The 12,909-nt window shown below is 39.1% G+C and overlaps 1 protein-coding gene across 1 annotated transcript; it reads right to left on the bottom strand.

Moving 5' to 3' along the window:
* Window positions 1-729: 729 nt before the first annotated feature.
* LOC124015795 (zinc finger protein OZF-like) lies at window positions 730-12,703 on the bottom strand. Its single transcript, XM_046331265.1, has 2 exons — window positions 12,120-12,703; window positions 730-3,489 (listed from the first exon to the last, which is right to left on the bottom strand). Exons 1-2 carry the CDS (start codon window positions 12,439-12,441, stop codon window positions 2,447-2,449), a joined length of 1,365 nt encoding a protein of 454 aa, XP_046187221.1. The 5' UTR covers window positions 12,442-12,703; the 3' UTR covers window positions 730-2,446.
* Window positions 12,704-12,909: the final 206 nt, after the last annotated feature.

The raw sequence follows: 12,909 nt of genomic DNA, 5'->3' as shown, positions 1-12,909 counted from the left end.
GGTTTGGCAAGAGTCTTGGTCAGTCAATGAGTTCATTTGTTTGTTCAAATAAAATCAAGCTTTATTTAAACAGCACACTTCAGACATGGATGGAAGGTGATGGCTTCACAGGAAATAAACAATATTTAGTACACAACATACATGAGGATATAAAACAAGACTAACAACTGGAAGTCTAATGAGCATTCTAAGGAAATGCCATTGATTCAAATATAAAACATTTGATGCAACATCCAACCCAAAATATACGTTTGTTTTACTACATTGTTTGTTATTACGTTCCCCAGCAGGAAAACCAGAAATGTCACTTAAATAGAAGAGGGAACTAACAAAGAGTCACTGACAGCAACCATGACACCCACTAAATCTGCCCAAGAAGAGGCAAACAGAAGAAAAACCCACAACAAACTAAAAGACAGGAAGCAAACCAAAAAGGTAGCTCAACTAAAAGGTGTTGACTCTCCACATTTATCAAGACAACTGGAGCACTGGGCCAGACACTCTTAAATAAACCTGGACCAGCTCAGGTGAAACACCTTCCCACTAACGAGATGGACAAGCCAGCACAGGTGTAACACATACTGACTAACGAGGTGACACCAATCAGTGCGTCCTACGTGCTAACGAGCTATACGTGCTAACGAGCTATACGTGCTAACGAGCTATACGTGCTAACGAGCTATACGTGCTAACGAGCTATACGTGCTAACGAGCTATACGTGCTAACGAGCTATACGTGCTAACGAGCTATACGTGCTAACGAGCTATACGTGCTAACGAGCTATACGTGCTAACGAGCTATACGTGCTAAAGTCCAACCTCAAAGCATAAATGGAAAAACCAAAGCCTGTAACACCTTCCCCCTTAAGAAAACAAATATATCCTATATTTTTGTTGGACAAGTTTGCTTACCACCAACAGAAAAAAACTTCAATTTCACATGATAATCAACTACAATGCTTCACCTTCACCAATATAAACATGGTGTCTACTGGCTGTCAACAATTAAGAAAAAACACTTATTTCTAAATATTAATATACAATCGTATTATTTTTTTCTCATTTTTCTTTCTATAGAATCCTAAAACTCTTTAGCTTCTAGAACTCGTCTTCCTAAAACTCATTAGCTTCTAGAACTCCTCGTTCTAAAACTCACTCCTTTCTAGAACTCTCCTTAATATCCGTAGTATCTCCTCCCCTTGGAACGAGCCCAAACAAAACATCTCCAATAAAGAAAAATGTGCAGTCAAAATAAATTGTGATCCATGGCAAAGCACTGGCTAAACACAAAACTTTTTGACTGCCCACCCTTGAGACAATCAGCAACCAACAGACATGTCTGATTTCAAGAGGAAACTCCTGCAATATCCGTAGTAACTTTCCACCTCACTGCAGAGCTTCTTTCTCTTTTCTGGGTTCAGTAGATAGGCATGTTGTTGGATCGGGGCCCAGTCCCCAATGTCATGCGCTAGTAAATTTGGGTTGGCACATCCAAGAATGAACCCTGATATTATAAAAGCAGGGCAACAATGTCAATATAATGGTACCCAAAAATGGTCAGTTTGATTGCATCAATAATTATTAAATTGTAAATATGAAATATCAAAACCAAATGTACACCTCTTTGTTAATATGTATTGACAATAATTAACTGAATGGGGAGGCATGGAATAATAAAACATGTATCTTTTGTCAGGCTGGATGTTTGAAATATGAGGTGATTTGAGACATGCTTCTTCAGTAGTGGAATAAAGACAATTAGCATTTGAATGTTGTCACGAAATGCTGGAGTGATGTAGGATTGTTAAGAAAATTGATTATAGACCAATTTATTATACTGCGTCCATGTGTATAGGCTGCAAGTACATTGAAACTAAATCACTGATATCGATTAGGGGGGAAATCAGATTGTACGGGCTTTTGAAACTAACACAACAACAAAAACATGGAAATGGGAGATATATTTTACCACCCTGGTTAGAGGACAACCTGGAGAAGACAGTCAGCTACATTTTGAGTTCATGGGTCCCCAACACTAAGAGAAACAACATGTATTTTTCATCACTCATATTGCGCAAGAGAGGGGGGGACAACATGTTAAAATTAACAGCTCAGAAACCACACAGAATCTGTGAATAATGTGTACATCACTGGTTAGAAAAGAGCTTGCTACATTTAAGTGCTGCATTTTGATTCAAGTGGGTCACTAACGTGGTAAGTATAACACAACTCTTTTTGTTACTCAATTTGTTAAATCATATAAATAGTACTCATTCATTTCAGAGCCTGGATTTTCCCCTGAGGTTAATAGCCATATCATGTTGAAATCAATAGAACAGGGGGCAAACATTTAGGGTTCTACATTGTGACATTAAAATACTCCTACTACAATGTTAAAACATTCTACATTGTGACATTATTTCATTGATATCATGAAACAACTCGTTCATGTATGTATTGTCTGATGTTTTATCAGAGATCTTTTATCAGAGTATCTCTTCCCACATTGATCACAGCCATGAGGTTTCTCTCCTGTGTGTGTTCTCAGATGTACTATCAGAGTGTTTGGCTGAGTAAAACTCTTCTCACATTGATTACAGCTATAAGATTGCTCTGTGTGTGTTCGCTGATGTGTAGTCAGATAGTTAGATGCAACAAACCTCTTCCCACATTGATCACAGCCATAAGGTTTCTCTCCGGTGTGTGCTCTTTGGTGCACTATCAGGCTGCCTGACTGAGTAAAACTCTTCCCACATTGATCACAGCCATAAGGTTTCTCTCCAGTGTGTATTCTTTGGTGTGATTTCAGGCTGCCTGACTGAGTAAAACTCTTCCCACATTGATCACAGCCATAAGGTTTATATCCTGTGTGTGTTCTCTGGTGCACTAGCAGGTTGCCTGACTGAGCAAAACTCTTCCCACATTGATCACAGCTGTAAGATTTCTCTCCAGTGTGAATTCTCAGGTGTCCTTGCAGTGAATTTAACCTTGAGTAATGTTTCCCACAGTAAGAGCAGCAGAAATTTCTCTCTCCTGTGTGAATTCTTTGGTGTACTTTTAGTGAATCTAATCTTGAGAAACTTTTCCCACAGTCAGAGCAGTGGTTAGGTTTCTCTCCTGTGTGTGTTCTCTGGTGCACTACCAGACAGCCTGACTGAGTAAAACTCTTCCCACATTGATCACAGCTATAAGGTTTCTCTCCTGTATGAATTCTCTGATGTACTTTTAGTGAATCTGAACATGAGTAACTCTTCCCACAGTAAAAACAGTGGTGAGATTTCTCTCCTGTGTGTACTCGCTGGTGTATTTTAAGTTCTGATGAAGATTTGCAACATTTCCCACAGTCAGAGCAGCAGTGAGATTTCTTTCCTGTGGGTTTCTGCTGGTGTTTCTTGAGGTGTTCTGATGTGGAGAGACTCTTCTCTGCCTCGTCAGCATCATGATGTTGTTGAGGCTCCCAAGAGGATCCACGATAGTCTCGTCTCTCTTCTGTGTGAACGACAAAGTCAGACAGATGGTTAAAGGCCCACAACAACAGAAATACACTGTAAAAGGGGTTGACAACAGCGATGCCATGCTGTACAACAATTGACGTCTGTAATGAATGTTAAAATGATTTGACAATCGTCTTAAAATGAGAAAGAAAAGTAATATTTTGTCTTAAGACAGTCAAGTGAGAAAGTCCTATTTTGTCTTATTTTCACATTAGTAATAACATCGATGATTGTAGGCTAGAAGAAAGTTATTACAGTTGCTGAACCCCTAAGCAGTGTGCCAGATGACTTTTGGTCTCCAATATAGGCCCCTTTCTGTGTTTAATAAAATTGCGGTACCAGGGCGATACGCACACAATCTGATTGCAGAAACAAACAAAAATGGTGAGTGAAGATTTTCATTTTTCACAATGTATTCTGAATATTACAGCACACTATCAGTGCAAGATCAGGAGTGCTACTCAAGGAAACTCACATTAACTTCTTTGGGATAGGGGGCAGTATTTTCACGTCCGGATGAAAAGCATGCCCAGAGTAAACTGCCTGCTACTCAGGCCCAGAAGCTAGGATATGCATAGTATTAGTTGATTCGGATAGAAAACACTTTGAAGTTTCTAAAACTGTTTGAATGATGAAATATCCAATCAGCAAGTGGGAAATCTGAGGTTTGTAGTTTTTCAAGTGATTGCTGATTATATACATCAATTTGACATGTTTCTACAAACTTTAATGGAACTTTTTTGACTTTTCGTCTGGACTTAGTGCCCGTGCTTTGTGCATTTGGATTAGTGAAGTAAACGCCCGAAAAAAATGAGGTATTTGGACATAAATTATGGACTTTATCGAACAAAATAAACATTTATTGTGGAACTGGGATTCTTGAGAGTGCATTCCGATGAAGATCAAAGGTAAGTGAATATTTATAACGCTATTTCTGACGTTTGTTGACTCCACAACTTGCCGGGTATCTGTATGGCTTGTTTTGGTGGCTGAGCGCTGTACTCAGATTATCGCATGGTGTGCTTTCGCGGGTAAAGCTTTTTTGAAATCTGACACAGCGGTTGCATTAAGGAGAAGTTTATCTTTAAGCTCTGTGTCTATTTACGAATTCACCACAGTGGGGGAAACTCAGGGGAGTTCTCATAGGCTGGCAGCAAAAAAGCCTCCATTTACAGGTTGCTTATGAGTGCATTTCACACTACTTTGGATTATAATTGTAAGGCTTGCTTGAATGTCCTGTGTGTTATTGATGCAAATCAACTGCTTTATACTTAATATAAGTGTCGAACAAATTGGCCCATAACTTCACCTAACAACAACATAAATGACAGTATTGATTTGGGTGTTGTCAATAAAGTTAAGGTGACTCTAGGATAGAACCATTGGATTTAGCAAACTCAAATTAGTTATAATTTCTGTGCCCATGAAAACTGTTTTCCCAGCGTAACATAGGGACACACTAAATGATACGTGGTTAGAGTGCATTTCAGAGATCTGAATACAAAAAACTGTCCCACAGCAAGATTGAGTGTTTAAGTTGAACTTCATCATATGACAAGCTTAACTTTATGACTATAACTACTGTTCCCTGAGGAGGGAAACTAGCTACAACTTACTATTAAATCCACACCTTGCTGGACGCCCCGCCTTCCACAGGTGATGAGCGTGAGGCTCAGGTTTATTTCTTCAATTTAATACCACTCTTCAACGACCCAGGAAGGGGAGGGGCCAATCAGGTTTTGTAATTAATTTCCCTCCTTCAGGGAGCAGTAATTATAGTCATAAAGTTACACTCCCTTTCAGTCAGTCAACTTCCGTACAACATACTATGGGGAAATAAAATCATTCCCCATGCCGACCCAAACGGATACTAAATGAAACGACCCATGGCAGACCACCCAGACCTTACTTCGCAAGATGCGTCAGTTTTGTCAATTTATTAATTGTCTTGTTTGAAACAATTCGGTCTATGTTGAGTAAGGACACACACCTGATTACCCACAGAGAAGTAGGACTAGTCTATCTGGCCTGCGCGCAAATGTAGACCTATAAAATGTGCCCATTTGAGGATGTCTGGTAGTATTTCTGATTGTCTTAACGCTGCACCACTAATGAGTTGTGGAGGTTCTCAAAGCAAATTTTTCTTCACCTCAAACAGCAAGTAAACAAAGTCTAATCAAAATCAATTGCGAATGACAATAGTAAAAGATTTCCAGCTCTTACCCTTTCGATAACCACTCGGCATGAAAGGGAAAAATGTAATGCTCTGATCCAGTGGAAATGTCATAAAATACCTGATTACTTCTTATCGTTTGCACAAATAGCCTACAGCTGTGTCTGTCCAGAACTCAATGGCGCGGGAAACTGAGGGCTGAGAATATGTTTTACAATGTCGCAAGCTTGTTATCCGAGTTTCCTGACCCAGTTGATAGTTGATACAATGTTTCAAATTGGTTGAAGACAGGCCATTTGAAGCCAATGTGATTTCTAGGATATTTATTTTTATCAGGATATTTTCTACCTGCAGGATGCAATGTTTTTATTTGTTGGCTTTATGTAGGCTATTTTTTTTACATAGTTGGCAATGGCAATAAAAGTTACTTTTAGATTTCTATAATTTTTCATTTAGATTTAGATAGATTAATCACAGACAATAATGTTGAGATGCTATTATAAATTAAATTAAACTATTCCACGAAAATGTGCAAATGAAAATCTTAACTGGCACACAGATTAGCAGAAATGGTCAGATAAATTGGCACTCCAACTGGAAAAGGTTGCAGACTAATGGTGTTGTCTATTAGTATATCTGTAGAATATTAGTCTATTAGTCTATTACTGCAAACTTCATGAGCAGAACGGCAGAATGTACGAAGTCCAGCAGCGCAGGGGGGCTCCCTCTGGTCGGGTTATGTTGACGACCGGCTCCCTCTGGTCGGGTTATGTTGACGACCGGCTCCCTCTGGTCGGGTTATGTTGACGACCGGCTCCCTCTAGTTATGACTTCGAGTCATTTGTGTGTCTTAATTATTTAATCAAACAGAATGCTTAACTTCACTAGGGTAGAGGGCAGCATTCGGAATATTGGATGAAAAGCATGCCTAAATTAAACTGCCTGCTAATCAGGCCGAGAAGTTAGGATATGCATATAATCAGTAGATTTGGATAGAAAACACACAAGTTTCCAAAACTGTTAAAATAATGTCTGTGAGTATAACAGAACAGATATGGCAGGCGAAAACCCGAGAAAAATCCATCCAGGAAGTACTATTATTTTGAAAGGCTGTTTTTCCATTGAAAGCCTATCCACCATACAAAGACGTAGGACCCAGTTCACGATCGCTATGGCTTCTTCTACATGTGGCCAGTCTTTAGGCATTGTTTCCGGCCTTTACTCTGAAAAATGAGGGAGATACAGCATTTTCAATGAGTAAACAGCGGATATTTCCAGCCATGAGCCAAGCGCGTGATTGGGAGCCCGCATTTCTTGTTTACCTTTTCTTTTGACAAAGCATTTGTCCGGATGAAATATTATTAAATATGACAAAAACAACCTGAGGATTTATTTTAAACATCGTTTGACATGTTTCTACAAACTTTTATTGTACTTTTTAAAACTATTCGTCTGATGTTGAGAGCGTGCATTGTGCCTTTTGATTACTGAACTAAACGCACCAACAAAACTGAGGTTTTTGGGCATAAAAGGGACATTATCGAACAAAACAAACATTTATTGTCTAACATGAAGACCTGGGAGTGCCACCAGATGAAGATCAAAGGTAAGTGACTAATTTCAACACTGTTTCTGACTTTTGTGACACCTCTCCTTGGTTGGAAAATGGCTATATGGTTCTCTGTGGCTAGGCACTGACCTAACATAATCGCATGGTGTGCTTTCGTCGTAAAGCCTTTTTGAAATCTGACACAGCGGCTGGATTAACCTCTTGGTCCTACCTGGCACGCAGGCGTCCCATCTAGAGCTCTGGAAATGCAAATGCTCTACGCTAAATGCGAATAGTATTAGTTAAAACTCAAACGTTCATTAAAATACACATGCAGGGTATTGAATTAAAGCTACACTCGTTGTGAATCCAGGCAACAAGTCAGATTTTTAAAATGCTTTTTGGCGAAAGCATGAGAAGCTATTATCTGATAGCATGTAACACCCCAAAAGACCCGCAGGGGACGTAAACAAAATAATTAGCATAGTCGTCGCTACACAAACCGCACAAATAAAATATAAAACATTCATTACCTTTGACCATCTTCTTTGTTGGCACTCCTAGATGTCCCATAATCACTATTGGGTCTTTTTTTCGATTAAATCGGTCCATATATAGCCTAGATATCGATCTATGAAGACTGTGTGATAAACGGAAAAAAATAGCGTTTCATAACGTTAACGTCATTTTTTTAATTCAAAAAGTCGACGATAAACTTTCACAAAACACTTCGAAATACTTTTGTAATGCAACTTTAGATATTAGTACACGTTAATAAGCGATAAAATTCATCAGGAGGCGATGTCAATTCTATAGGTGTCTGTTTCGAAAAAAATGTCTTTTTAATTTTTTTTTTAACCTTTATTTAACCAGGCAAGTCAGTTAAGAACATATTCTTATTTTCAATGACTGCCTGGGAACAGTGGGTTAACTGCCTGTTCAGGGGCAGAACGACAGATTTGTACCTTGTCAGCTCGGGGGTTTGAACTCACAACCTTCCGGTTACTAGTCCAACGCTTGGAGAGAGCTCGACCAAAACATCCGGTCGGAGACCGGAGGGAATCGATTCCCTTGATTCGGATAGACCAAGAATCAATTGCAAATCAAATTACAAGACTCTAGACAATGTGTGGAAGCTGTAGGCACTGCAACCTCGGCCTCATTTAATTCGATTCACTTTGAACAATTCCTTGAAGTCACGGATGGAATTTTTTTCCATTTTCAGTGATCAGATATTCCTGCACTTTTCGATGAAATGCACGTTCTGTTATAGTCACAGCCGTGATTTAACCAGTGTTATAAACGTCTGAGTGTTTTCTATCCACACACACTAATCATATGCATATACTATATTCCTGGCCTGAGTAGCAGGGCGCTGAAATTTTGCGCGATTTTTAACAGAATGTTCGAAAAAGTAGAGGGTCGACTTAACAGGTTAACAAGATGTTTATCTTTAATCCTATGTATAAAACTTGTATTTTCATCAATGTTTATGATGAGTATTTCTGTAATTTGATTTGGCTCTTTTCACCGGATGTTTGTTTGAGACAATGATTACTGTACATAACGCGCCAATTTCAACTAGGGTTTTTGGACATAAAGAGGGACATTATCAAACAAAAGACACATTTATATTGTAACATGAAGTCCTGTGAGTGCCATCTGATGAAGATCATCAAATGTTAGTGATTAATTTAATAGCTATTTCTGACTTGTGAGCCCTCTCCTTGGCTGGAAAATGGCTGGTTTTCTGTGACTAGGCACTGACCTAACATAGTCAGATGGTGTGCTTTCGCCGTAAAGCGTTTTTGAAATCATAAACTTCTTGCAAATCCAACCACAGTGTATCTTTAAAATGGTGTATAATACTTGTATGTTTGAGGAATTTTAATTATGGGATTTCTGTTGTTTTGAATTTGCCGCCCTGCAATTTCACTTGCTATTGTCGAGGTGGGACGCTACCGTCCCACTGGTGCCAGACAGGTTCAAGCATCAGACAAGTTCAGTCGCTCTGGATAAGAGCGTCTGCTAAATGACTTAAATGTAAATGTATATTTGATTTTATAAAAACACATGGGGCGATTGGTAGAGAGAACAGATGACTCTTGGTTGACCAAGATGTATTTGTTAGAGACAGCACTAGAACATGATTTTGGGACTCCCAGGTGGTGCAGAGGACACGGGATCTCAGGGCTTGAGGAACCACATCAGACACCCTGGATCAAATCCAGGTTTTATTACAACCGACCATGATTGGGAGTCCCATAGGGCGGCGCACAATTGGCCCAGCGTCGTCCGGGGTAGGCAGTCATTGTAAATAAGAATTTGTTCTAAACTGACTTGCTTAGTTAAATAAAGGTTACATTTAAATAAATACAAAAATGTTGTTTCATACAAATCCGTCAAGGCAACAACTTTGAGAAGGGATTAAAGCAAATGTTTCAAATCAATTAATGAATGTAATTGAATCTAGGTATGTCTTGCCTTTAATGTAAGGCCATGAAAAAAAAAATTGGCTGAATATTATACAATGACTTATCAACAGCTCTAATAATTTGCCTCCATAGGAAATCTTCACTGGCAATTCTTGAATATATATATAGCCTAGAAACCTGGTTAAACTATCATTATGACATCATGGATGAATTCTAGAATATACTATATATCCTAGAAACCTGGTTAAACTATCATTATGACATCATGGATGAATTCTAGAATATACTATATAGCCTAGAAACCTGGTAAAACTATCATTATGACATCATGGATGGCCAGTCCTTGTATTCATAGTGTAGTGAATTCAGGGAGTAGCCCTGAGCTGAACTCAAACCTGGGTCCAGCGACTGTCAAGTTAACACCTTATAACTGTTACGCCAAGATGTCTGAACTTCTTCACGAGGTAGGGAGGTGTTGGGTTACGGTTTCTACAATAGCGTTCTCTATGAATGTGAGAGTGGTTACATTTCTCCTTCCCCCATCCCTCAGCTGTTTACCAAACCAAGTCTCTAGGCAGCCATTTTGTTGCTGTTTAAAAAACCCACACAACCCGGCAAACTGCAGTTCAAACTAGAGGTTGACCGATATTGATTTTTCAACGCTGATGCCGATACCGATTATTGGAGGAACAAAAAAGCAGATACCAATTTTTTATTTTTTTATTTGTAATAATGACAATTACAACAATGCTGAAGGAACACTTATTTTAACTTAATATAATACATCAATAAAATCAATTTAGCGTCAAATAAATAATGAAACATGTTCAATTTGGTTTAAATAATGCAAAAACAAAGTGTTGGAGAAGAAAGTAAAAGTGCAATATGTGCCATGTAAAAAAGCTAACTTTTAAGTTCCTCGCTCAGAACATGAGAACATATGAAAGCTGGTGGTTCCTTTTAACATGAGTCTTCAATATTCCCAGGTAAGATGTTTTAGGTTGTAGTTATTATAGGAATTTAAGGACTATTTCCCTCTATACCATTTGTATTTTATTAACCTTTGACTATTGGATGTTCTTATAGGCACTTTAGTATTGCCTGTGTAACAGTATAGCTTCTGTCCCTCTCCTCCCTGGGCTTGAACCAGGAACACAACGACAACAGCCACCCTCGAAGCAGCGTTACCTATGCAAAGCAAGGGGAACAACTACTCCAAGTCTCAGAGCGAGTGACGTTTGAAACGCTATTAGCGCATGCTAACTAGCTAGCCATTTCACTTCGGTTACACCAGCCTCATCTCGGGAGTTGATAGGCTTAAAGTCATAAACAGCGCAATGCTTGATGCACAACGAAGAGCTGCTGGCAAAATGCACGAAAGTGCTGTTTGAATGAATGTTTACGCGCCTGCTCCTGCCTACCACCGCTCAGTCAGATACTTAGATACTTGTACGTTCAGTCAGATTATATGCAACGCAGGACACGTTAGATAATTTCTAGTAATATCATCAACCATGTGTAGTTAACTAGTTTAATGCTAGCTAGCAACTTACCTTGGCTTACTGCATTCACATAACAGGCAGGCTCCTTGTGGAATGCAACGGGAGGCAGGTCGTTATAGCATTGGACTAGTTAACTGTAAGGTTGACAATCTGTTGTTCTGCCCCTGAACGAGGCAGTTAACCCACCATTCCTATGCCGCCATTGAAAATAAGAATTTGTTCGTAATTGACTTTCCTAGTTAAATAAAGATGAAATAAAAGTGTAACAAATATTCGGCCAAATCGGTATCCAAAAATACCGATTTCCGATTGTTATGAAAACTTGAAATTCGGCCTAATTAATCTGCCATTCCGAAAAATCGGTCGACCTCTAGTTCAAACAATAACAAATCTGTCATTCCACCACTGTTTTGGTAATAAGATAATTATGGGGTTGGAGAAATGTAACTACAGAAGGACAGACCTATGGATACAAGGACTGACCATCCATGATATGAACATGATAGTTTTAACCATGTTGAGGCAATAGTGTTAGTTTACATTGTTTCTAAACAGAGTAAAAAAGCTTATTTGGGGATCTGATTGGGTACAACAGTTGAACTAAGCTCATGAAGCATGTGTTATATTCTTCAAGAATCAATGGCTATAAGTAAATAATTTAAAAGTCACAATATTGATGTAGCAATTGCAGATTTCCGCTTTAACACCAAACATCAGTTCAACTGCAGAGTTCGTGACTCTGTTTTTAAGACAATACTTGGTAGTGTTAATAAGGGAACGGTTTCTCAAAACCATCTTATGGCTAAATTCATCGTTAGAACCATTGGATGCCTTAAGATGCGTTTGGGAAACCGGGCCCAGATATCCGTGTTCTACATGTTAGTGTAGCCATTCCTACAGAACAACATTAAAGTGTAGAACCCCGTTACTGCATATTGGTTCAACGACTGCAGAGACGGTACTTACTGGTGTTAAACAGATCTCCAACCTCTTCCTCCTCCTTCTCCTCTTTCAATGTGACAGTCATGGTCCCCTCCTTCACTCCAAAAACTGCATCCTCCTCTTTCTCCTCTTCTTTTACTGTAACATCCACCTCCTCTTTCACTCTGAACGAGTATTCCTCTTCTTTCACTGAAACGTCTTTCTCTTCTTCTTTCACGGTAACAGCCTCACCCTCTACTTGTTTTTGTACTGTGACATCCTCCTCTTCCTCTTTCACGAGAGTTTCTCTCTCCGTCCAGCCGAACTCCTCATCTTTATCAAGAGGAGAGTGGCTTAGTGAACTCATGGTCGGAGATGTTAGCTAGCTAGCTAGCATTAGCGACTAGTCTAGTTCTAAGCTAACTTAGCAAACCAGCTAGCTGACAAACAACGTCAATATATAATTAAATGGGCCAACAAGTACATACGACAGAAGTGTGTTTTCACACACAGCAACTAAAATACACGAAAACCGTGTAAAGAGCGTGAATGTTGTAGCTATGTTTGCTAGAAAGCTACGGAGGTGTCTGACTAGCTGTTGTTGTAGAAGAAGCGTCCCGTCCACTAGAATACACGTCACACTGGCAGCGTCTCCTGAACCTAAAAGACGTACATCGCCATATGCTGACTGGAGTGGGCAACGCAGCTGAGGAACTAAACGTTTATTTTTCATTTATTTCACAAATGTTTAGCAGTATATTACGTCGTTTTTAATTAGTTAGAATTTAAAACAAACTTTACACCCACTACATATTTGCATTGAACCATACTTCTG

The sequence above is a fragment of the Oncorhynchus gorbuscha genome, linkage group LG26, assembly GCF_021184085.1.
Source record: "Oncorhynchus gorbuscha isolate QuinsamMale2020 ecotype Even-year linkage group LG26, OgorEven_v1.0, whole genome shotgun sequence".
Lineage (NCBI taxonomy): Eukaryota > Metazoa > Chordata > Actinopteri > Salmoniformes > Salmonidae > Oncorhynchus > Oncorhynchus gorbuscha.
This window is presented reverse-complemented; position numbering and strand designations above follow the sequence as displayed.